Source organism: Glycine soja, chromosome 16 (genome assembly GCF_004193775.1).
Source record: "Glycine soja cultivar W05 chromosome 16, ASM419377v2, whole genome shotgun sequence".
In the NCBI taxonomy this organism is placed as follows: Eukaryota; Viridiplantae; Streptophyta; class Magnoliopsida; order Fabales; family Fabaceae; genus Glycine; species Glycine soja.
In genome coordinates, this window is record NC_041017.1 from 35,996,475 (window position 1) to 36,021,148 (window position 24,674).

At 31.4% G+C, this 24,674-nt stretch overlaps 1 protein-coding gene and 1 pseudogene across 1 annotated transcript; both read left to right on the forward strand.

The window, feature by feature from the left end:
* The first annotated feature begins 4,125 nt into the window (after positions 1-4,125).
* Positions 4,126-6,425, forward strand: LOC114390081 (annotated as a pseudogene).
* Positions 6,426-12,759: 6,334 nt separating this feature from the next.
* Positions 12,760-16,263, forward strand: LOC114390077 (receptor-like protein EIX1). The gene is made up of 2 exons (XM_028350762.1): positions 12,760-14,060; positions 14,133-16,263. Exons 1-2 carry the CDS (start codon positions 12,779-12,781, stop codon positions 16,157-16,159), a joined length of 3,309 nt encoding a protein of 1,102 aa, XP_028206563.1. The 5' UTR covers positions 12,760-12,778; the 3' UTR covers positions 16,160-16,263.
* Positions 16,264-24,674: the final 8,411 nt, after the last annotated feature.

Here is a 24,674-nt window from a genome sequence, read left to right on the forward strand (position 1 = left end):
GACCAACAGCAATTGTCATGTTAATCTTCAAGCCAAGATCAGGATCATCCCTGTCTTTGAGAATAAGGCAGACACACTTCTTGTTGGTCTTCATGGCTTGTGTGAGACCACTGCAACAATCTACCGAATATTTAACCGATACATTATTATTTAACTAATGATAGAGATTTAAAGCAAAAGATTTCAAATATTAGAGATTTTCGTTGAAGAAAAAAATTGTCAAAAGATCAAATAAAAAGTCCAATATAAATCATGGATTAAAACATAATTTTATTTTCTTCAAAAAAAGTACATTTTCCTATTCCAAAAGTGTTAAATTCTCTCATGTTATTATACCCCTAGTAGTTTTTTGTTTCTGACCGAGTCTCTTTAGTCTCCAATTTGCTGATGTGAAGGGTAGAAAGACCCAATGACAATGTTGTCATCAAATTTGAAAAGAAATAACTATAAAAAATATATAAAAAAACATAATACTAATAGACCAAAACACTATCAAACACTAAATGAAATTAAATATGTTTTTATCCTTAATAAATAGTTAATTTTTGTTTTTGTTTTTTAATAAATTTTTATTTTATATTTAATTTCTAATAAATTAATATTTTTATTTTTTATCTTTTGATTTTTTATGGATTTGTTAATCCAACTAACATTCCAAAATTCCTCACTAACCATCCGTATTATATTTGACAACCACACCCGTGGTGAAAATTATAGTGCGGTCTCATTCCACTGTCTCAATAAATAAAAAATATACAAAAAATCACAATAAGGATATGTTAATTAAGAATTTAATTTAAATACACTTAGAATTGCAATTAATTATATATATTCTCCTATAACTTTTTTTATAGGTGATATCTAATTAATTAACAATTTAAATTTTTACACTGTCTATCTAAATTAAACTCATGTATTAACATCATCAAAGTTATTTTCGTTTTAGTTTTGATAGTTTTTTTTTCTAATTAAGTACTACTAGTAGTTGCCATTCTCATTATTTTATTATACGTACATTCTAATTAACTTGAGATACCATTAAGATAAAAGTGGTGTGAAAAAAAGAGCATCGAAGTAGGCGTACGTATGGCGTCAAGAGTTTCATCACTTGTTCTGTGAGGGAAACAAAAAACATTATAAGTTCAAAATTCAAAGCAAAAGAATTCCTTTTATAAAACACATCATTTGTTTCTCAATTCTCATAAGAAAAAACCACTTGCACTAATGGGTTGGTACAAGGGTCCTTGTGGCAGCCATCATGCACAACAATGCAAATTCCCTGACTTGGTAAAAAAGGCTAGGAAGGAATTCGTAAAAACCACTGAATCAAATTCTTTTGTAACATTTGGAAATATGTGAGTGAGATTTTCAAAACACCAAACAGTTATAGTATCAAATGTTGTATCTTCAAATTTGGTTTCTTTCCCTTAGGCCCAGATTTCTTCTTGGTATCCGAACGTATCCTAGATCCATTCAAAAGGATTACGCACCATGCCCAAAGAGTGCTGGATGTGAGGGGTGAATTAAAAAAAAAAATTCAAGTCCTACATTAGTTAGAGATAGTCTCAAGATAGAGTTTATAAGGTGAGGACAACCCTACCCTATGAGTTAGCTTTTAGGGTTGAATTAGGTCCAGATTTCTTCTCTTAATACCCAAATAGAGTTGCAAAAACGGAAGACTCAGAGCTTAATTAGATAGAATTCAAAGTTGCAAATTCCAAACCTGTTTTTACAAAAAAAAAAATAAAAGGTTTAATTATCCTTTTGACCCTTAAAGTTACCACAATATTTCTTTTTAGTTCTTATAGTTTAAATCATTCTATTTTAGTCCCGTTTGAATTTTTTTTTTTTACTCTTTGATTCTCACCATCAAGTTTCGACTAAAGTCAATTGTTGAAACTAATGTTATGGAGAGGGCAAAGACACTCTCCTATGCACACACGAGACATGGCTGATCATCTTTTCTCTCAACAACAAACCGGCACCTGCAACATCATCCCAACCATGAAGGCACAAACTACCACACCTCTGTTACTCATGGAACCAGAAACTCACAATCACACACTTTATCTGCAGCAATCAAAACCATCATCCCATTGGAACGATCAACTTAGTTCAATGCTGTGATACCACTCCAACTTGACGAGACACAGTAAAGAAGGAGATTACATCATGGCAATTGGCAAATGCTAAGCTTGCAGAGGTCGGTGGCAGACTCAAGAATAATGGAATGTGTAGTGCCTTTGTCTCATACCTCCATTACACTTCAGTTGTACCTGAGCTTGCTTCCCTATTTTTATTAATTTTGTTCATGTTTATGTGTGAGTTGAATCTTCCCCGCGAGGACAAAAAGGTAAAAAAATATGTAAATAAAGGAATCAAAATGAATGTCTTAAATTATAGGGACTAAAAAAAAATTATCACAACTATAAGGACTAAAAGAGTAATTAAATCAAAATAAAATAAACTAGTGCAAAATAATGGTGGTGTGGTTAGACACTTTTTTTTTTGGGAAAAAATGTAAATTATATTAAACCCAAAATGATACAATAATAAACGGCGCATACCCCGCAGTTAAAGAAAATCAAAAGTCTCTCTAATACAAGAAGACCTATATCAAGATGCTAAAATAAATACAACAGGTGCGCTTGTCTATACATAAAGAACTTAATCTTGCTAATAAACTTTATTATAGAAAATTGATAATCTTCAAAAATCAGCTTGTTCCTAGACAGCCAAATGCAGTAGACTGTAATTGCTATAGCCAGACAACGTAATTTTCCTTGAACACCTGATGTGGATCTGCCCCTAATTAAAGAGTTAGTAATGCGCTGTAAAGAAGTGAAACGCCTGCAGAAAGGAGCCAAATCACGAATGTGAGCCCAAACTTGGAGAGATTTCCTGCAAGAAAAGAACAAATGAGCATTTGACTCAGGCTCATTTGAACATAAAGGGCAGAGGGAACCCTTGTTCAAAAAAGTAACTTTGTCATGAGTAAGCAGCCGATTCCTTTTAGCAAGCCACAAAATGAAAGACATCTTAGGAGGGGTTGCTGGGTTCCATATAACAAAACACCAACTAACAATAGGCTTGAGACCTCTAATGTATTCATAGACTTTGCCAACAAGCAATTGTTCATTGGTGCTCCAAGATTGAATTCTCTTTTTGGCCTCTTCCGTACTTAACTCTTTAGAGATAATAAAGTCCCTTATTTGAATGATTTTCTTTATCAAAACTGAATCTGATGAATAAGTATTGTAATTCCACACATCGCTCCCTCTGAAATAGTAATGGTGAACCCACCGAACCCATAGATAATCTTTCTTACAATGAAAGTCCCACAGGATACGGGAAAGAAGCGCAAGGTTCCAGTCCTTGAGATTAAAAAGGCCTAAACCCCCTTCTTTTTTCGGAGAACAAACTACTGACCAAGCAACCAAGGGCTTGTTTTTGCCAATATCCGCTTTGCCCCACAGAAAATTACAGCACGAAGCGTTGATCCGGTCCAGAACAGATTGCGGCAAAGGAAAAATCCCCATCCAGAAATTCACAATTCCTTGAATAACCGCTCTGATCAACTCTAACTTACCTGCATAAGATAAAGACTTTTTGCTCCATCCCTGAATCAGGCCAGTAATCTTGGAAAGCAAGGGAGCATAATGACATACATTTAATCTAGATGATAAAAGGGGAACACCCAAGTATCTGAAAGGAAAGTCACCCAAGCTAAATCCAGTAAGCTGCGCGCTGAATATGAGAAAGCTCATGAGGCCTAATACCGACTGAGTATATGGCAGATTTATCAGAGCTGATGGAAAGCCCTGAAACCCTACAGAAGTGTCCTAAATGTCTCGTTGTTGACATATATACCTCTACATATGTGTGCATTTTGCAACCACCACCATTAGTGGAGTAAAATTTTAAATGCTAACCCTTCTACGGTATATATCCTACATAGGCATTGTTAGTAGTAAATACCAACCGTGAACCAGAAAATTGTGGATTCAACCTTTTTTGTCTTCCTTCTTCTTCATGGCAGTGCTATTTGCAACTCATGTTCTTCTCTTGATATTGTCCACTGCAACAACTCTCCACTTCAGTGCAAGCAAGGTCACAAGGCTCAATATGACTTGCAGTGAAAAGGAAAGGAATGCACTCCTCAGCTTCAAGCATGGACTAGCAGACCCTTCAAACAGGCTTTCATCGTGGTCTGACAAATCGGATTTCTGTACATGGCAAGGGGTTCACTGCAACAACACAGGTAAAGTCATGGAAATCAATCTTGACACACCTGTGGGCTCTCCCTATAGGGAGTTGAGTGGAGAGATTAGTCCTTCTTTGCTTGGACTAAAATATTTGAATCATTTGGACTTGAGTTCAAATTATTTTGTTCTTACTCCAATACCAAGCTTCCTAAGCTCATTGGAGAGTCCGAGATACTTGGACCTTAGCTTAAGTGGGTTCATGGGATTAATCCCTCATCAACTAGGAAACCTCTCAAACCTGCAGCACCTTAATCTTGGATACAATTATGCTCTTCAGATAGATAACCTTAATTGGATATCAAGGCTATCTTCCTTGGAGTACCTTGATTTGAGTTATTCAGACCTTCATAAACAAGGTAACTGGCTTCAAGTACTGAGTGCACTTCCATCTCTTTCAGAACTACACTTGGAGAGCTGTCAAATTGATAACTTAGGACCACCAAAAGGAAAAACCAACTTCACACATCTCCAAGTCCTTGATCTTTCAAATAACAATCTCAATCAGCAAATCCCTTCATGGCTATTTAATCTCAGCAAAACTCTTGTCCAACTTGATTTACACAGTAACCTTTTACAGGGTGAAATTCCACAAATAATATCAAGCCTACAGAACATAAAAAATCTAGACCTGCAGAACAATCAACTCAGTGGGCCACTTCCAGATTCATTAGGCCAGCTTAAGCATCTTGAAGTTCTAGATCTCAGTAATAATACCTTTACTTGTCCAATTCCCTCACCATTTGCAAACTTGTCATCCTTGAGAACTTTAAACCTGGCTCACAACCGACTGAATGGAACCATTCCTAAGAGTTTTGAGTTCCTCAAAAAACTGCAGGTATTAAATCTTGGAGCTAATTCTTTGATGGTGATGTGCCTGTAACTCTTGGAACTCTCTCAAATTTAGTGACGTTAGACCTTTCATCTAATTTGTTAGAAGGATCTATAAAAGAGTCAAATTTTGTAAAACTTTTTACATTAAAGGAACTTCGTTTGTCTTGGACAAACTTGTTCCTCAGTGTCAACTCTGGATGGGCTCCTCCTTTTCAGCTTGAATATGTTTTACTGAGTTCCTTTGGAATAGGTCCTATGTTTCCAGAATGGCTAAAAATGCAAAGTTCTGTGAAGGTTTTGACAATGTCTAAGGCAGGTATTGCAGACTTGGTTCCAAGTTGGTTTTGGAATTGGACTTTGCAAATTGAATTCCTGGATCTGTCAAACAATCTGTTAAGTGGAGACCTATCTAACATCTTTCTAAATTCCAGCGTCATAAATTTGAGTTCTAATTTGTTCAAGGGTAGATTGCCAAGTGTGTCTGCAAATGTTGAAGTGCTGAATGTTGCCAATAACTCAATTTCCGGAACAATTTCTCCCTTTTTATGTGGAAAGCCAAATGCTACTAATAAGTTAAGTGGGCTGGATTTTTCAAATAATGTCTTGTTTGGTGATCTTGGTCACTGTTGGGTGCATTGGCAAGCTTTGGTGCATGTGAACTTGGGCAGTAACAATTTGTCTGGTGAAATTCCAAACTCCATGGGGTATCTGTCTCAACTTGAGTCTTTGCTGTTAGACGACAACCGCTTCTCAGGATATATTCCTTCAACACTGCAAAATTGCTCTACAATGAAATTCATAGACATGGGAAATAACCAACTTTCTGACACAATACCAGATTGGATGTGGGAAATGCAATATCTAATGGTTCTTCGTCTAAGATCCAACAATTTCAATGGCAGCATTACTCAAAAGATGTATCAACTTTCTTCCCTTATAGTGCTGGATCTTGGCAATAACAGCCTGTCAGGATCCATTCCAAATTGTTTGGATGACATGAAAACAATGGCTGGTGAAGATGACTTCTTTGCAAACCCTTCAAGTTATTCATATGGCTCTGACTTCAGTTATAACCACTACAAGGAAACTCTTGTCTTAGTTCCCAAAGGAGATGAGTTAGAGTACAGAGACAATCTGATATTGGTGAGAATGATTGATCTTTCAAGTAATAAGCTATCTGGAGCAATTCCATCTGAAATTTCCAAGCTATCTGCTTTGCGGTTTTTGAACTTGTCTAGAAATCATCTGTCTGGAGAGATACCAAATGACATGGGAAAAATGAAATTGTTAGAATCCCTTGATCTCTCACTAAACAACATTTCAGGTCAAATCCCTCAAAACTTATCTGATTTGTCCTTCCTCAGTTTCCTGAATCTATCATACCACAACTTATCAGGCAGAATTCCCACGAGCACCCAACTTCAGAGCTTTGAAGAACTTAGCTACACTGGAAATCCTGAGCTTTGTGGTCCTCCTGTAACAAAAAATTGCACAAACAAGGAATGGTTGAGGGAGAGTGCTTCTGTTGGACACGGTGATGGTAATTTCTTTGGAACATCAGAGTTTTATATCGGTATGGGAGTTGGATTTGCAGCAGGATTTTGGGGTTTTTGCAGTGTTGTTTTCTTCAACAGAACTTGGAGGCGTGCTTATTTTCATTATCTTGACCACTTGAAAGATCTGATTTATGTGATGATAGTTTTGAAGGTAAGAAGGTTACTTGGGAATTATGAGTTTACCTGTTGACTGTTAAGAAGTGAGACATTACAACGTGTTAGTCTAGCCATTAAAAATGTGAAAAGGTTTACCATACTATGTACCTGTTCATCTGTGGTGTTCTGTGTGTTTTGCTTTCATTGGTATTAAATGTTCTTAATGTTAAGAGAACTAGACGAGCTTGAGACTTGAGTATGAAATTCTGTTTTGTATTTATGACGCATTATTGCCTTCTACTATCTGTGCACTAACAATGATTAGCATTAAAATACCTGAAATGACACACTCGGTGATTGGATTTAAGAAGATTGTTTTACACAACATGTAACTAAGAATTTGCCTGAATGAATTTAATTAGTGTAGAAAGTTGGAGCTTGCATAGGATTCTGCAGTTTCTAAGCTCTTCCACATCTTCCTTCTCTCGCTTTTCCTTACTCTGATACATTCCACATTCCCATTTCCTGAGTATTGATGCATTTATTCTATAATACTCATTAACAAGTTCATTTGACAAATCATGATTGATTAAATTTTAAAAATCATGAAATATTACTTTTTTATTCATAATAGTTCCTATCGTTTTATACAAGGGTCACTAGTTGTATTGAATTCCCTCATACAAAATAAAGTTTCAAGCTATCAGATATAGGGTTTCCATCACACCTGTATCACCAGTGTGTGTATTAGAGAGAGAGGAGCTGGTATCTTTATTAAAGAAATAGGGAAATACCCAAAAAGATGGTTTTCCATCTGTTCATTTTCTTCCACTGGCCGATGTCTAGTTCTTCATCCACCCTATCTATTTTCACATCGGTTTCTCTCACTGTTTCAGTTCCGAGATCATAAATGTAGGGGAAAAAAATAGCATATACACTATATATGCATGTACAAAAAAAAAAAAAATATAAAACACTTGTCAAGTCCTTTGCTCCTCAGACAATGAAGACAGATTTAGAATGCTCTCATAATTTATATTTAGTTTAATTTCACTTTTGATCTGCATGCATTACGTAAATTAGGTATTATAATTTTGTAAGTTTAATTTGGTCCCTTAGATGTGGCTTATTCACTTCTGCTTCCTTATAACTGCAATATTCTAAGGGATCAAAAGTTTAGTTCAGTATGTGTTAGGCAACATGGTAGTTGTCATATTATGTACCTTTCATCTAGTGTCATGCCAGCAAATATCTGTTAAATATTCAAAGAAAGATGGATGGAGGGATTGAAATTGCAATGCCCAGTGGATCCAATCCAATTCTCCCAATTGGAACTTACAATAGACCAAAATCGCACAATTACTGTACCTGAAGAATAAAGAATGCAATTAAACTTTTATATTTTTTATCTTTAATTTTAATTTCATAAAAAAATCTTTTTAAACTCAAATTCAGTCCATTATAATAGAACCATACAATAGTTTTTTTTCCAGGGAAACCACACAATAGTTTTAAAAACATTTATGTGCAGTCTTTTAATTAAAAGTCAAATCAGAATTCAATTAATGCATTGAAATCAATGTATTAATTGCTTTCATTCTACTAAAAACACCAATCTTTTTTAAAAAATTTATTAACATAAAAAATATAATACAATTATTGAATTACAATAGCGACAATTAGACTTGTGTTTTATTGAATTGTTTGATTATATTTTTAATCACTAGATGGACCTAGTGACAAGGGAGTTTGACTAATTCGCACAAGGGAGTTAAATATTTCAATAAATTGTATATTTATTTTTCTCTTCTATCACTATTCTTAAACTATCACCACATAAGTAAATGAAATCTAGACAAAAACTTTAATATATTAAGACTTGTGGTCTAACAATAAATAGCTAGGACCATAATTTTATAATTTAAAAAACATGCCACACTTCTTAATTTGTAGATCTTCTAATTTACTTTTTAATACATGGAGAAATTTGGACCAAGACTTATTAAAGAAAAAACTATGATCTCAATAATTATGATAGACCAAGTTAAACAAGCAATTTACACTTCTTTATATCTCACTAATTAACTTTTAATGAAAAAGAAAATAATATCCAGGTTAAAATACGATTAGAAATAAACGACACAAAAATCTTTCCAATTAATAACAATGAAAATTATTCTTTTTTTACATATAAGAAGAATATTATTTTGTGAATTAAAAAATAAATCAAAATTAACTAACTAAATTGGAGCAAAATAATCTTTTTTTATATAGATTTTTTAATCTAAATAGTCTCTAAATTAGATTCTTTTCTTATAATTTATGTATTCATCATTTATAATTTTTTCCTTCCTTACTTAATTCTAAACATTTGTTGTCAATGATAAAGAACTTGATATGAAGGTAATGTAGTGACCTATGGTTCAAGTTGAAGAAGTGGGGGGACAATGTCATGAAATTGGTGGAGTGGCCTATGGGATATGGATCAAGTTGAAGAAGTCAGAGACCTTAGTATGGCTGGACTTTGTGGAGTGTCCTAAGGTTCAAGATGAAAAAATGGAGGAGCTTGACATGGACTTGATGGAGTAGCCTGTGGTTCAAGTTGAAAAAGTGTGGACCTTGATATGGATTTGGTGGAGTAGCCAGCGATTTGTCTAGGAGAAAATTTTGTTTTTCATTTTTTTAATTTTGAATAATAAAATTTTGATAGTTTAAAATTAATTATGGGTTCAAATTCCAAGTAATAGAATATTTGAATTTTATAATGGAAGACTTTTTGTTATATACTTAAAGGATTGATTTAAATAATAGTTAAAATTTGAAGACTAATTAAGCTAAATTTAATTACCTTAGATGTAAACTACTCAAAGTTTTAAAAAATTGTTAATATTTTCTTAAAATAAAACTTTCATTGATTTAAGCAATTCTATACGGTAAACTAAAATAAAAAAGTTTCCTATTTTAGTATTTGGCACAAAAATAAATTATATTTCTTTGTTGATTTTTTAAGTTATCGTATCAATATTTTTCTTTTTGAGAATATTATATTGAACGTGAGTATTTTTATGATTGTTTAAATTTGGCACTTGCAAATTATTTAAAAAGTAAAATGGAAATTAAAATAATGTTTCTCCTCTTATTTAAGTTGATAACTTGTAAAAAAATACAAAATATGATACTGATTTTTTTGAGAAAAAAAGTTAATAGTCTTTTTCACACTTCTTTTTACATAACTAATTAATTTTTACATGATAAAAAAATAATATTCAAGTTCAAATAGAATTAGAAATAGAAGACTTGAATTTTTTTAATAAAATGTTGTACTTTTATTGTTTAATTAACAAAATTTTAACAAAAGGATTGATTAATCAAAATTAATAAAAGTTAAATTCAATACAAAATTTTGTGTATACAGGAATTTTAAAAAGGGAGATAGATAAAGTAAATTCAAAATTATTTCCTATTCTAAGAATTAACTCGGGGGAATTGGATAATAAAGTCAATAAATAAAAAAAAGGAAACGTCATAAAAAAAAAGAAAAAAAAAAAGAAAGACACTTGCAGCAGTATAAATAATAGAAGTTTTATGATTTATATGCAGAAGCAAGAAGCACTTATACAATTAAGTTGTTTTCCATATATACGTTGCACAAGTTGAAGAAGTCAGAGACCTTAATATGGCTGGACTTTGTGGAGTGTCCTAAGGTTGAAGATGAAAAAATGGAGGACCTTGACATTGACTTGATGGAGTAGTCTATGGTTCAAGTTGGAAAAGTGGGGACCTTGATATGGATTTGGTGGAGTGGTCAGCGGTTTTTCTAGGAAACAATTTTGTTTTCATTTCTTTTATTTTGAATAATTAAAATTTGATAGTTTAAAATTAATTATGGGTTCAAACGCATGTAATAGAATATTAACACTTACAGGTTTAACAAAAGGATTGATTTGAATAATAGTTAAAATTTGAAGACTAATTAAGCCAAATTTAATTACCTTTGATGTAAACTACTTAAAGTTTTAAAAAAATCGTTAATATTTTCTTAAAATAAAAATTTCATTGATTTAAGCAATTCTATAGGTAAACTAAAATAAAAAATGTTTCTTGTTTTAGTATTTGGCACAAGAATAAATTATATTTCTTTGTAGATTGTTTAAGTTATCGTATGGATTTTTATTATTTTTTAGAATATTATATTGAACTTGAGTATTCTCGTGATTATTTAAATTTGGCACTTGCAATTATTTAAAAAGTAAAATGGAAATTAAAATTATGTTTCTCCTCTTATTTAAGTTGATAACTTGTAAAAAATATAAAATATGATACTGATTTTTTTTTGAAAAAAAATTAATATTCTTTTTACTTCTTTTTATATAACTAATTAATTTTTATATGATAAATAAAATAATATTCAAGTTTGAATACAATTAGAAATACATGACACAATAACTTTTCCAATTGATGATAATTAAATCTAGTCTTTTTTTCCTATATAAGAGAATATTATTTTATGAACTGAAAATTGATTAAAATTAAATAATTAGATTGGAACGAAATAATTTTTTTATAGATTATTTAATAGAAATAGTCTTTAAAGTACACCATTTTCCTATAATTGATGTATTCATCTATTAATTGAGTTAGATATTTCAATAAATTGTATATTTATTTTTTTCTTCTATCACTATTCTTAAACTATCACCATAAATGAAATTTAGACAAAAACTTTAATATATGAAGACTTGTGGTCTAACAATAAATAGCTAGGACCATAATTTTATAATTTAAAAAACATGCTACACTTCTTTGTAGATCTTCTAATTTACTTTTTAACTTAAATATGATCATGGAAAAATTTGGACCAAGACTTATAAAAGGAAAAACTATGATCTCAATAATTATGATAGACCAAGTTAAACAAGCAATTTAAACTTCTTTGTATCTCACTAATTAATTTTTAATAAAAAAGAAAATAATATTATGATTAAAAAACAATTATAAATAGACAACACAACAATCATTAATGACAATAAAGATTAATTAGTCTTTTTCACATATAAGAAGAATATTATTTTGTGAATTGAAAAATTGATCAAAATTAAACAGCTAGCTTGGAACGAAATAATTTTTTTAACCAAAATAGTCTTTAAAGTAAACTCTTTTCCTATAATTGATTAATTCATCAATTATATATTTTTTTTCCTTGCTTGACTTAACTCCAACATTTGTTGTCAATGACACGGAACTTGATATGAAGGTAATGCAGTGACCTATGGTTCAAGTTGAAGAAGTCAGACCTTAACATCATGGCTGGACTTTGTGGAGTGTCCAAAGGTTCAAGATGAAAAAATGGAAAACCTTGAGATTGACTTGATGGTGTGAGCTATGATTTAGAAGACAATTTTCTTTTACATTATTTTTAGTTTGAATATTGAAAATTTGTTAATTTAATATTAATCATGGGTTGGGATTTGATGAAATAGAAGACTTGATTTTTTCTTAAAAAAAATATTGGACTTTTGTACGTAACAAAAGTTTAACGAAAGGATTGATTAAATAATAGTTAAAATTTGAAGTTTAATGACACCAAATTTTTATTTAAGCAGTATTATAGGGTAAATTAAAATAAAATGATTCTTATTTATTTTTGTAAAAAAAAACTGTACCAAAAAAAATGTTTCTTATGTTAGTATTCAGCACAAGAAGAAATCATATTTCTTTGTTTTTAATTTTGATTTTTTTAATGAATTTAGTGTATATAGAAATTTTAAAAAGGGAGATAGATACAGTAAATACAAAAAATTTCGTATTCTAAGAATTAATTCGGGAGAATTGGATAATTAAATCGATAATTTAAAGAGGCCAACGTAAAAAAAGAATGGAAGAATATTTTAGTATTTGGCACAATAATAAAAAAGGTAAAAAATAATGAAAGTGAAGAGAAAAACAGGCAGGGCAGCAGTATAAATAATAGAAGTTCGATGATTTATATGCAGAACCAACAACTACACTTGTTTTCTGCATTTGCGTTGCATGATCATGAATTCATCCTCCATTTATATTCTTGTCTTTGTCCACCTTTGGTTGTTCAGCTTACCGTGCAGAGAGAGTGTGTGCATCCCAAGTGAGCGTGAGACACTTTTGAAGTTTAAGAATAATCTGAATGATCCTTCAAATAGGCTTTGGTCTTGGAATCATAATAATACCAACTGTTGCCACTGGTATGGAGTCCTCTGCCACAACGTCACTTCCCATCTTCTTCAGCTTCACCTCCACACCTCAGATTCTGTTTTCTATCATTACTATGATGGCTACTCTCACTTCGATGAGGAGGCTTATAGGAGATGGAGCTTTGGTGGAGAGATAAGTCCTTGTTTGGCTGATTTAAAGCATTTGAATTACTTGGACTTGAGCGGCAATTATTTCCTTGGAGAAGGTATGTCAATTCCTTCTTTCCTTGGGACAATGACTTCCTTGACTCACCTCGACCTCTCTCATACTGGATTCTATGGGATGATTCCTCCTCAGATTGGGAATCTCTCAAATTTGGTGTATCTTGACCTGAGATCTGTTGCCAACGGAACAGTACCCTCTCAGATCCGGAATCTCTCTAAGCTTCGATATCTTGACTTGAGTGCCAATGCATTTCTTGAAGGTATGGCAATTCCTTCTTTCCTTTGTGCAATGACATCCTTGACTCACCTCGACCTCTCTGATACTCGATTCATGGGGAAGATTCCATCTCAGATTGGGAATCTCTCCAATTTGGTCTATCTTGACCTCGGAAGTTATGCTTTCGAGCCTCTGTTAGCTGAAAATGTAGAATGGGTATCAAGTATGTGGAAGCTTGAATATCTTGATTTGAGTAATGCAAACCTATCCAAAGCATTTCATTGGCTACACACTCTCCAATCTCTTCCTTCTTTGACCCACCTAGATTTGTCAGGATGCACACTCCCTCACTATAATGAACCATCCTTGCTCAACTTCTCATCTCTGCAAACTCTCCATCTTTCCCGTACTCGTTATTCCCCTGCCATTTCTTTTGTCCCCAAGTGGATATTCAAATTGAAGAAACTTGTTTCTCTTCAATTACAGGGTAATGAAATTCAAGGTCCTATTCCTGGTGGTATTCGAAACCTCACACTTCTTCAAAATCTTGACTTGTCTGGAAATTCATTCTCATCTTCTATACCTGATTGCTTATACGGTCTTCATCGTCTCAAGTTCCTCAACCTAAGGGACAACAACTTGCATGGGACTATTTCTGATGCCCTGGGAAATTTGACTTCTCTTGTTGAACTTGATTTATCAGGTAATCAACTTGAAGGAACCATTCCAACTTCTTTGGGAAATTTGACTTCTCTTGTTGAACTTGATTTATCAGGTAATCAACTTGAAGGAAACATTCCAACTTCTTTGGGTAATCTCTGCAACTTAAGGGTGATAGATTTATCATATCTCAAACTCAACCAACAAGTTAATGAACTTTTAGAAATTCTTGCTCCTTGTATTTCCCATGGACTCACAACACTTGCAGTTCAGAGTTCACGACTTTCAGGCAATCTGACAGATCATATTGGGGCATTTAAAAATATTGAGCTGCTAGATTTTTTCAACAACTCAATTGGTGGTGCTCTTCCTAAATCATTTGGAAAACTTTCATCATTTAGATATCTCGATCTGTCTATTAATAAATTCAGTGGAAATCCATTTGAAAGTCTTGGATCACTCTCTAAATTGTCATCTCTTTATATTGATGGCAATCTTTTTCATGGAGTTGTCAAGGAAGATCATCTTGCAAATCTTACAAGCTTGACGGAGTTTGGTGCATCAGGGAACAATTTCACTTTAAAAGTGGGTCCCAATTGGCGTCCTAATTTTCGGCTTTCCTATTTGGATGTGACATCATGGCAGTTAAGTCCCAACTTTCCATCGTGGATTCAGTCACAAAACAAACTTCAATATGTTGGACTGTCTAACACGGGGATTTTAGATTCTATTCCCACCTCGTTCTGGGAAACACCTTCTCAGATTTTGTATTTAAACCTCTCTCATAATCATATCCATGGTGAGATTGGGACTACATTAAAGAATCCAATATCTATCCAAACTATTGATCTAAGCTCAAATCACTTGTGTGGTAAATTACCCTATCTTTCAAGTGATGTGTTTCAGTTAGATCTTTCAAGCAATTCATTCTCTGAATCCATGAATGACTTTTTATGTAAGCATCAGGACGGGCCAGTGCAATTAGAATTTCTGAATCTTGCATCAAATAATTTGTCAGGAGAGATACCTGATTGCTGGATGAATTGGACATCTCTTGTGTATGTAAATTTACAAAGCAACCATTTTGTTGGGAACTTACCCCAATCCATGGGTTCCTTGGCAGACCTGCAGTCGTTACAAATTCGTAACAACACACTCTCAGGAATATTTCCAACCAGTTTGAAGAAGAATAACCAATTGATATCCTTGGACCTTGGGGAAAATAATCTTTCAGGAAGTATTCCAACATGGGTTGGAGAAAAGCTCTTAAATGTGAAAATCCTCCTCCTTCGATCAAACAGTTTTACCGGCCACATTCCAAATGAAATATGTCAGATGAGTCTTCTTCAGGTTTTAGACCTTGCACAAAACAATTTGTCTGGCAATATACCGAGCTGTTTCAGTAACTTCAGTGCCATGACACTAAAGAACCAAAGTACAGATCCTCATATCTATTCTCAAGCACAACTTGCTATGCTTTACACTTCCGATTATAGCATAGTTAGTGTGCTACTATGGCTGAAAGGAAGAGGAGATGAGTATAGAAACATTCTGGGTTTGGTAACAAGCATTGATCTATCAAGTAACAAATTATTAGGAGAAATACCTAGAAAAATCACAAATCTAAATGGATTGAACTTTTTGAACTTGTCCCACAACCAATTGATTGGTCCTATTCCAGAAGGTATTGGTAATATGGGATCGTTACAGTGTATTGATTTTTCGAGGAATCAACTTTCTGGTGAAATCCCTCCAACCATTTCTAATTTGAACTTTTTGAGCCTGCTAGACGTGTCTTATAATCATTTGAAGGGAAAAATTCCAACAGGAACTCAATTGCAAACCTTTGATGCCTCCAGCTTTATTGGCAACAATCTATGTGGTCCACCACTGCCCATAAACTGCAGCTCCAATGGGAAAACTCATAGTTATGAAGGAAGTCATGGGCATGGAGTGAATTGGTTTTTTGTTAGTGTGACAATTGGATTTGTTGTTAGTGCGACAATTGGATTTGTTGTGGGATTCTGGATAGTGATTGCTCCTTTACTGATTTGTAGATCATGGAGGTATGCCTATTTTCATTTCCTTGATCATGTGTGGTTCAAACTTCAATCTTTTTACTCATGTAGTATCAGTGTTTAGTGTTGCTTAGAATACACCGATGTTGTATCATTGTATTGGCAGGTTGATCAATTTATGTCAACAAATAAATTTAAACAAACTAATCCATTATATTTCAATTTTCAGTAATGTTGTTATATTTAATGGATAAGAGTTGTACCGTGGGAATTGTTGTCATTGCATCTACATACACAAGTGTATCTATTTTTTTTTAAGTTATGTTTCTTTGAAATTTGAGGGCGAGCCCTGGTGCAGCGGTAAAGTTGTGCCTTGGTGACTTGTTAGTCATGGATTCGAATCCGAAAACAGTCTCTTTGATTCTTTGAAATTTATTCATATGTTTGAATCTCTCTTGAAATGAGATTTCAAATATTCCCTTGTTGTTGGGTAATGAAATCCAAGGTCGATCCGATTCCCTGGTGGTATTCGAAACCTCACACTTCTTTAAAATCTTGACTTGTCTCAAAATTCATTCTCATATTCTATACTTGATTGGTTATACGGTCTTCATCGTCTCAAGTATTTGGACCTAAGGTACAGCAATTTGCATAGGACTATTTATGATGTCTGGGGAAATTTGACTTCTCTTGTTGAACTTGATTTATCAATTAATCAATCTGAAGCAACCATTCGAACTTCTTGGGGTAATCTCTGCAACTTGGGGGAGATTGATTTCTTATATCTCAAACTCAACCAACAGGTTAATGATATTTTAGAAATTCTAGCTCTTTGTATTTCCCATGGACTCACAACTTTCAGTCAATTTGACGGCTTATTAACATTCAGGGGTATTTTTCAAATTATTTTCCAAAAAACAATAAGTCATACCAGGTATTATGATATATGAGTTGGAAGTCATAACATGACTTTTTTTAGGTATTATGATATATGAGTTGGAAATCGTAACATGACTTTTTTTCTAATGAAAGTGATAAAATTATTTATGAGTTTAATGTAATTTTTTTTTATTTGGGACTTCAAAGTCGTTAATTTTACTACTTCAAAGTCGTAAGTTTTTTTTTTAATTTTTTTAACTTAAGACATCAAAACTGTAAGTTTAATTTTTTTTTTATGACTTTTGAAATTGTTTCTTTTTTTTTTACGTTTAAATTTTTTAACTTTAGAATTTTTTACTTACTTGTATTTTATTTTTTTGTTTCTAATTTTTTTCAAAAATTATAAAAAAAATTATTTATTTAATAATTAAGTAAATATTTTATTTATTCATTTAACAAATAAAATTCTATAATATTATTTAAAAATTATCTAAATTTTAATATGCAAAATATATTAAATAAAATAATATTAAAAACATAATATATTTTAAATAAAAAATATTTAAAAAATATGTAATATGTTAAATAAAACCATAAAAAATATAAAACAAATCAAATAAAACTAATACTATGAAATTTTTCCATTTTAATTATTTTTTATTTAACATATTTGGTTTATTTAAAATTTAGATAATTTTTTAACTATGTCATTGAATTTTTTTTAAAATGAATAAATAAAATATTTATTTAATAATTAAATAAATAAAATTAATAACATTTTTAAAAAATGTAACAAAATAAAAAATAAAATACAAGAAAATAAAAAATTCTAAAATTAAAAACTTTAAACGGAAAAAAAAAACAAAACGACTAAAAAGTCATAAAAAGAAAAATTAAAAAAAAAACTTATCACTTTGAAATCATAATAGAAAAAACTATTGACTTTGAAGCCGTAAAATTAAAAAAAAATCTTATTAACTTTCGTTTCTCAAGAAATCCGCACAGCGGAAGATTCTGAATTTGAGACTTTCAACACCAAAAATATTCTCTTAAACAAAGGTATTCGTGTGTGGACAACAGAAGTCATAAAAAAAGGAAGTGTAAATAATGTTACGATTAAAGTTTTAAAAAATAATAAGTCATAATCAATATTACGATTTCTAACTTAATGTTGTAATGCAGCTTATTCCCTTTTGGGGCATAATTTGAAAAGTACCCACGTGAGAAAAAGAAACAGAAAAAAATTGTCCTAGATGATAAAAAACCTCAATTTGACGGATCAAATTGGGGTTTTTAAAAATATTGACATGCTAGATTTTTACAACAACTCAATTGGTGGTGCCCTTTCTAGATCATTTGGAAAACTTTCAACACTAAGATATCTTGATCCGTCTATTAATAAATTCAGTGAAAATTCATTTGAAAGTCTTTGGTCACTCTCTAAATTGTCATCTCATGAATATCTCTAAATTGTCATCTCTTCATATTGATGGCAATCTTTTTCAAAGAGTTGTCAAGGAAAAGGATCTTACAAATCTGACAAGCTTGAAGGAGTTTCATGCATCAGGGAACAATTTCACTTTAAAAGGGGTCCCAATTGGCTTCCTAATTTTCAGCTTACCTCTTTGGATGTGAGATCGTGGCAGTAAGGTGCCAATTTTCCATCATTGATTCAGTCACAAAACAAACTTCAAGATGTTGGACTGTCTAACACGGGGATTTTGGATTCTATTCCCACACGGATGTAAGAAGCACTTTCTCAGGTTTTGTAGTTAAACCTCTCTCACAATCATATCCATGGTGAGCTTGGGACTACATTAAAGAATCCATTATCTATCCATACTATTGATCTAAGCTCAAATCACTTATGTGGTAAATTACCCAATCTTTCAAGTGAACTGTTTCGGTTAGATCTTTCAAGCAATTCATTCTCTGAATCCATGAATGACATTTTATGTAACAATCAGCACAAGCCAATGCAATTAGAATTTCTGAATCTTGCATCAAATAATTTGTCAGGAGAAATATCAAATTAGAATTTATTAATCTTTCAAGCAATTCATTCTTTGAATCCATGAATGACATTTTATGTAACAATCGGGACAAGCCAATGCAATTAGAATTTCTGAATCTTGCATCAAATAATTTGTCAGGAGAAATACCAAATTGTTGGAGGATTTGGCCATTTCTAGTGGAATTGAATTTTCAAAGCAACCATTTTTTTTGGGAACTTACCCTCATCCATGGGAATGACTACAGAGATAGAAATGAGGACGAATTTTACTCTGTCTTTGTTCTGCATAATTAAGTTTTTTCATATTATTTAGTTTTTTCACCATCTTTTGTTTCCTTCTCTTCCTGATATTATTTTAGACTCTGCTCAATCATCAAACTGACAGCCTAGACTTGTTTATTTCAGCTTTGGTGGAAGTTAATTTTTAATGTAATGAATTGTTATATCACTTTGTGGGATAATTTGAATGTGTGAAATGTACTGTCTTACTCTATCCCACTCAAATATCTTTATTGTTTTTCCTATTATTGACTTCATTACGAGCCAAGGGTTGTAGTAATTGTTTCTCCAACTAATGGAATTAATCCGAGAAGACCCACAAACCCAACTTGAACATTTTGTTAGGACACAGGGTCAGAGAAAGCAAGGCATGCTAAAATCAAGTTTGAGGGACCAATGGACTTGGAAGAAGATCCTCATGCCCACAAAGTACATATCAAGTGTATATGCTCCAGCCAATTATCAAGCAGAGGATCATATGATTGACGCCCAAGTAAATCGAACAAACTAAAGCTGCAGAAATCAATTTTCAATGATCTGTCATTGCTTACTTAAGCTATGGATAATTACTTGATTTATGTCTCATTACACAATTTTGGAAGATCAGCTGGTAAAAATGTATAATAAAATTTATTGTGGCTTAAAATAATGCGGTGTTTGATTTTGAGGTCCTTAAGTGGCAAAGATATGTTGTGATCCACAAGTTCCGTAACAATCCAAAATAGAAGGTTGAATTGCTCTAGGAATCCTATCATCTTACAAGATTTAACATTTTCAATCTGTGATTTTTTTTTTGACATGGGTGTCAATCATAGTATATGGTGGTTAACAAGTTGCATTTAGCAAGAATTTATTGAGTTGCTTCTAATCAATTCTCATGCCATTTTATTAATGTCTTATGGCTAACAGTTGGGGCAAAAATTGACATTACCCCATTGAGAAATATATCTCTAGGATGATGACTGTCCACAATTATCCAAAACACTTCAGTGCAACAAAAACTCAATATCCATCTGCTGGAAGGAACGATCAGTTTCTAACTCGATCAATCATAGTATATGGGAGTTCGCTGCCTATTTTCCACAATGTCAGAATCTCCTATTCGGCGCATGTTCAAAGTCGATTAAAACAAATGCCCTTGGCATATTTGACCACAAATGAAGAATAGTTGCAGAAATTTGGAAATGGAATCTTAAGGTTCGGGTTAAGGGTTTCTAAAATATAGGTATTTAATTTGTGATACAAATGTCATATTATATCGTATGAGAGGCAACACATGGCCACATAATCAGGAAAGTTAACTATTTAAGCTAACATAAAACTTGGTGAGAACCCATGGATTGCAAACAAGCAGGGAGGTATGGATGTGAGTTTTTTTTTTCACATGAATGAAAAATAAATATTAACCATTAGATTTGATCATGAACGGTCAAATTAAAATCTAGGACAAGTGTAAAATTACTTACATACACTAATGGGATCTAGTTTAATTGGTTGAACAAGTGAATTTGTTATTGTAAAACTCTCTAGTAATTATCTTTGATTTCTATGAATAAAAAACTTACATAAACTTATTTTTGAATGATCATGGCCCAAGCATTCTTTGACAAGGTCAGCTACCGATATCGCATCAACATTTACTCAATTCTTCCATTAAAAGGAACTGGAGGCTGAAAGTCGTAATCTTCATTTTTATACTTTTTAGATTATACAAAGTTGGAAATATTAAAACATTATGTGGTGGGCGAATTAGTGAACAAAAATTATAAGATCTGCACAGCTTATTCTAATTTAATTCTAATTTAGAAATTAATTATTTTCCATTTTACTCCCTTTATGACAAATTTAATTTTTACTTATAAGCCGATCTCTCATAAACCTTGTACCATATTTTAAAGCAAACCGTAACACATCATAAAACTTAGTGATATAATTTTAGATGTCTTTGTGTGTGTGAGATGTATTGTTAATATTTATAGCATCCTTCATCATAAAATTTAGGGATATAAAATAATTTGATTTGCGTTTTATGTGTGTGTGCGTGATGTAACGTTAATGTTTACGACCAAGCTAAAAGTACAAAAAAATAATTTTCATCTAAAGGTTTTCTTGTAATAAATATAATGGGTGAAATTAGCCATAATCAAATTCTACTTTTTTTTAATTTCCTTTTTATATACAGTGCCATATATAACAGGAAACTGAATTTGTCCGTGTTCAAACTAGACTAACAGCGCCAAGAATGAGAATGAACATAATTTTCAACAGCTTTGATCTGTAGACTCTAGGTTAGTATTAAAAACATAAAACAAACAAAATATTATTGTAAACATAAAGATGAAAATTATTGAGTCTAACCTTTTTTATGAAAAGGGGAGAGTATAAGGGAGGAAAGGAAGAACCAATAGAAAAATCAATTTTGATTCAAAATGTCCTTGCCCCTGTAGCTCAATGGTGGAGACTATGGGGGCATCCAATATTATTAATTTTTTTTTCACTTGATCATGAAAAATGAATAAAGTACCAACTGATTAGATTTTTTTTTCCACCTTAATTTTAGAGCATAGTAAATAATTTTTTTTTTTAGAATGTAAGTTGATAAAATTATATATGATAGAAATATGACACTACTCATACAACAATTCATATAATTCAGACAACTTCAATTTATTTATCTATTTCTAACCATCATATCATTTATTATACTTTAAATTTATCTTTCCTTTAGTTGTAAATAACATTTATGTTGTATTTTAAATTTTTAATTAATTTAAAAATATCCAGCATAATGTAAAAGATATTTGTTAATTTTTTCCAAAAGGAAAAATTAATATATATATATATATATATATATATATATATATATATATATATATATATTATACAATAGTAGCTTGACCAAAAGGATCAGTAGAAATAATTAAATTTTGTCGAGTATAAGAAACGTAGCTTCACTGTCCATTATTATTAGCCAAATGTTAACTGGTGAGGACATTCATTAAAAAAGTAAAAAGAAAATAATTTTCATTGAAGTGTATAAAATTATGTTATTTATGATTTTTTAAAAAATTTTATTGTTCACTATATTTTTCATTTGAATTTCTTAATTAATGCTATAAGAGTAGTTGTTAGTAAGATTCTTATTCTTATAAGAAAAATAATGTTGTGTTATGATATAAAAACATCATACGTAATTTTCAGCATGAGATAGTAATAGGATATCAGAAGCAGATAACAGGGATAAGGAACCAGAAGCAAGCATCAGAAAGACAGAAACATTGAAGGGAGTAGCAGTAATTAACAAACCAGAGGTGCAAAAAGAAGAAAAGATTAAGAGTGTGTTTGGATGGAGAAATTTAAAATGCTGAGAAATTTAAAATTTTAAGAATTTCAAATACTTCAATTGAAATTCTTTTATTTTCAAAATTTTGTGTTTGGATAAAAAAAATTAAAATTATGAGGATGAAAAAAAAATGAATGAAAAAAAGAAGATATGGTTGGTGTGCTAGTTATACGTATTCCTCAATGCTCATACTCGATCGATATTTTAGGAGCTCATATGGTATTTCTTGAAAAAGACTAGAAAAAAAAGAATTTTAATTTCAATGAATTCTAAATTACAGAAATTCAAATTCTCTGACCTCAGTTAAAATTCTCTATCCAAACGTACTCTAAGAGAAAAGTCGCAAAGCCATCTTACCTTCGTGATTACGTATGAAGCAAAAAGGGGCAAATTGGACAATATAGCAGCAGTGGGCAATTTAGCAGTAGAGGTCTAGCTTGGGTCATGTTTGTCTTATCCTCTCCGACAAGCATAACAAACTTTGATAGTGTAATATTCCTTGAGCAAATTGATACAATTCTGTTAGGAAGATTGTTATATATATCTATGTAAATAACAAGCTATGACATGAATAAAAATTGCCCTTTTCTTACCTTGTTCTTCCTTTATTCTCCCTAATTCTCTGGAGATAGTTTCTGTATGAGGACCCAGTATAGGAGCAATCTTTTTGTTTTCTTTCAAACATAAAGTATCGCAGGTAGTTTGGAGCAACAGGTTCTCTCCATTGTCAAACTTAATTCCTCATTATCATAGCCATCATACAAACCTAGCTCACACTGCCAAATAATTAAAATTTTGAAAAAAAAAAAGAAAAGAAAAAGGATATATAATAAACAAAATCAATAATTCACAATACACAAATTAACCTTTTAGCATGTGATTATTATATCAAAACCTTTTTTTTTGGGTACCTTTCAATTTGTCATTCAAGTCTAGAAGGACCTATGTGTGGACATCTAAAGGAGTCCATTTATGAGTGAAAATTTTCAAAATTTGTTTATCGTATCGCAGCAGGCTAAGTAGGATTTTATATTGCTATTCACATTACCCATGTGGGTAGAAAATTAGAAAATTCTAGAAGTATTCTTTTTACATAAATATGATTTTGTTATTCAAATATACAATAGAATTATATTTTTATTACATTGTTTGGGACACAATTCTAGAAGTAGTTTTTTTTGTTCAGTTTCAAAATCATTAAAAATTAAACTCAGTTTATGTTTTGAGTTTTTAGTTTCAGTTTATTTTAATTTTTAGATTTTTAAAAATTATTTAATAGATAAAATAATTTAAATATTTAATCTTATCACACTCCATTATAAAATCATGTAATATTAAAAAAATGTTGACACAAAAATAAATAAAAAAGAATTAAACATAATAAAAATAATTAAAAAATAAACAGTAAAGGTTAAAACATAAACAATAATCAGTAAATTGTTTGTTAAATGTGATAAAAACCATTTCAGAAAGATGTAAAAAATCAACTTAGTGCAATTTTTGTTGAACATGTTTGTATTTCGAAATTATATTTTAAAACGGAAAATTGAAAATTGACAATCACCCACCTTAATTTTTAAATAAGTAAAAAGTATTGTATGTGTGGTGCACAGGGCAGAGATTAATATAAAGCCATGGCATATTTTGTTGGGAGGGTTGAAAGAAGGCACTACGAGGATACCATGGCTGAACAGAGAGCCTTATGCTTACTGAAAAGGTAATCCAGCTGTTGCTGAAACCAGACAAGATCTCATGAAATGCAATGTTTGAATGCTCGTTTATTTGCCTAGGTATCACACTTCTTATTAGCTTTGTTTGATTACACTTATTGAAAGTAGTTTTATTATTTGGATATGAAAAAATTAATTTTGTATGTAATATTTCTTATAAGCAAAAGTTTCATTATACAAAATTGGCTTAAGCACATGGTGTGCAGAAACTAGAAATAACAGGCAAATTCAAGCAACACAATGGCCAGCAGCAATATTGTATATAACATTATACACTTTTTTAACTTTTAATCTTTTATTAATACACAACTTAAAAGTACATTCAAAATCAAAGGAAATAACCTGTTATTGAACATTACTGATTTTTTCCTTCTGAACAATATATATTGTCTAT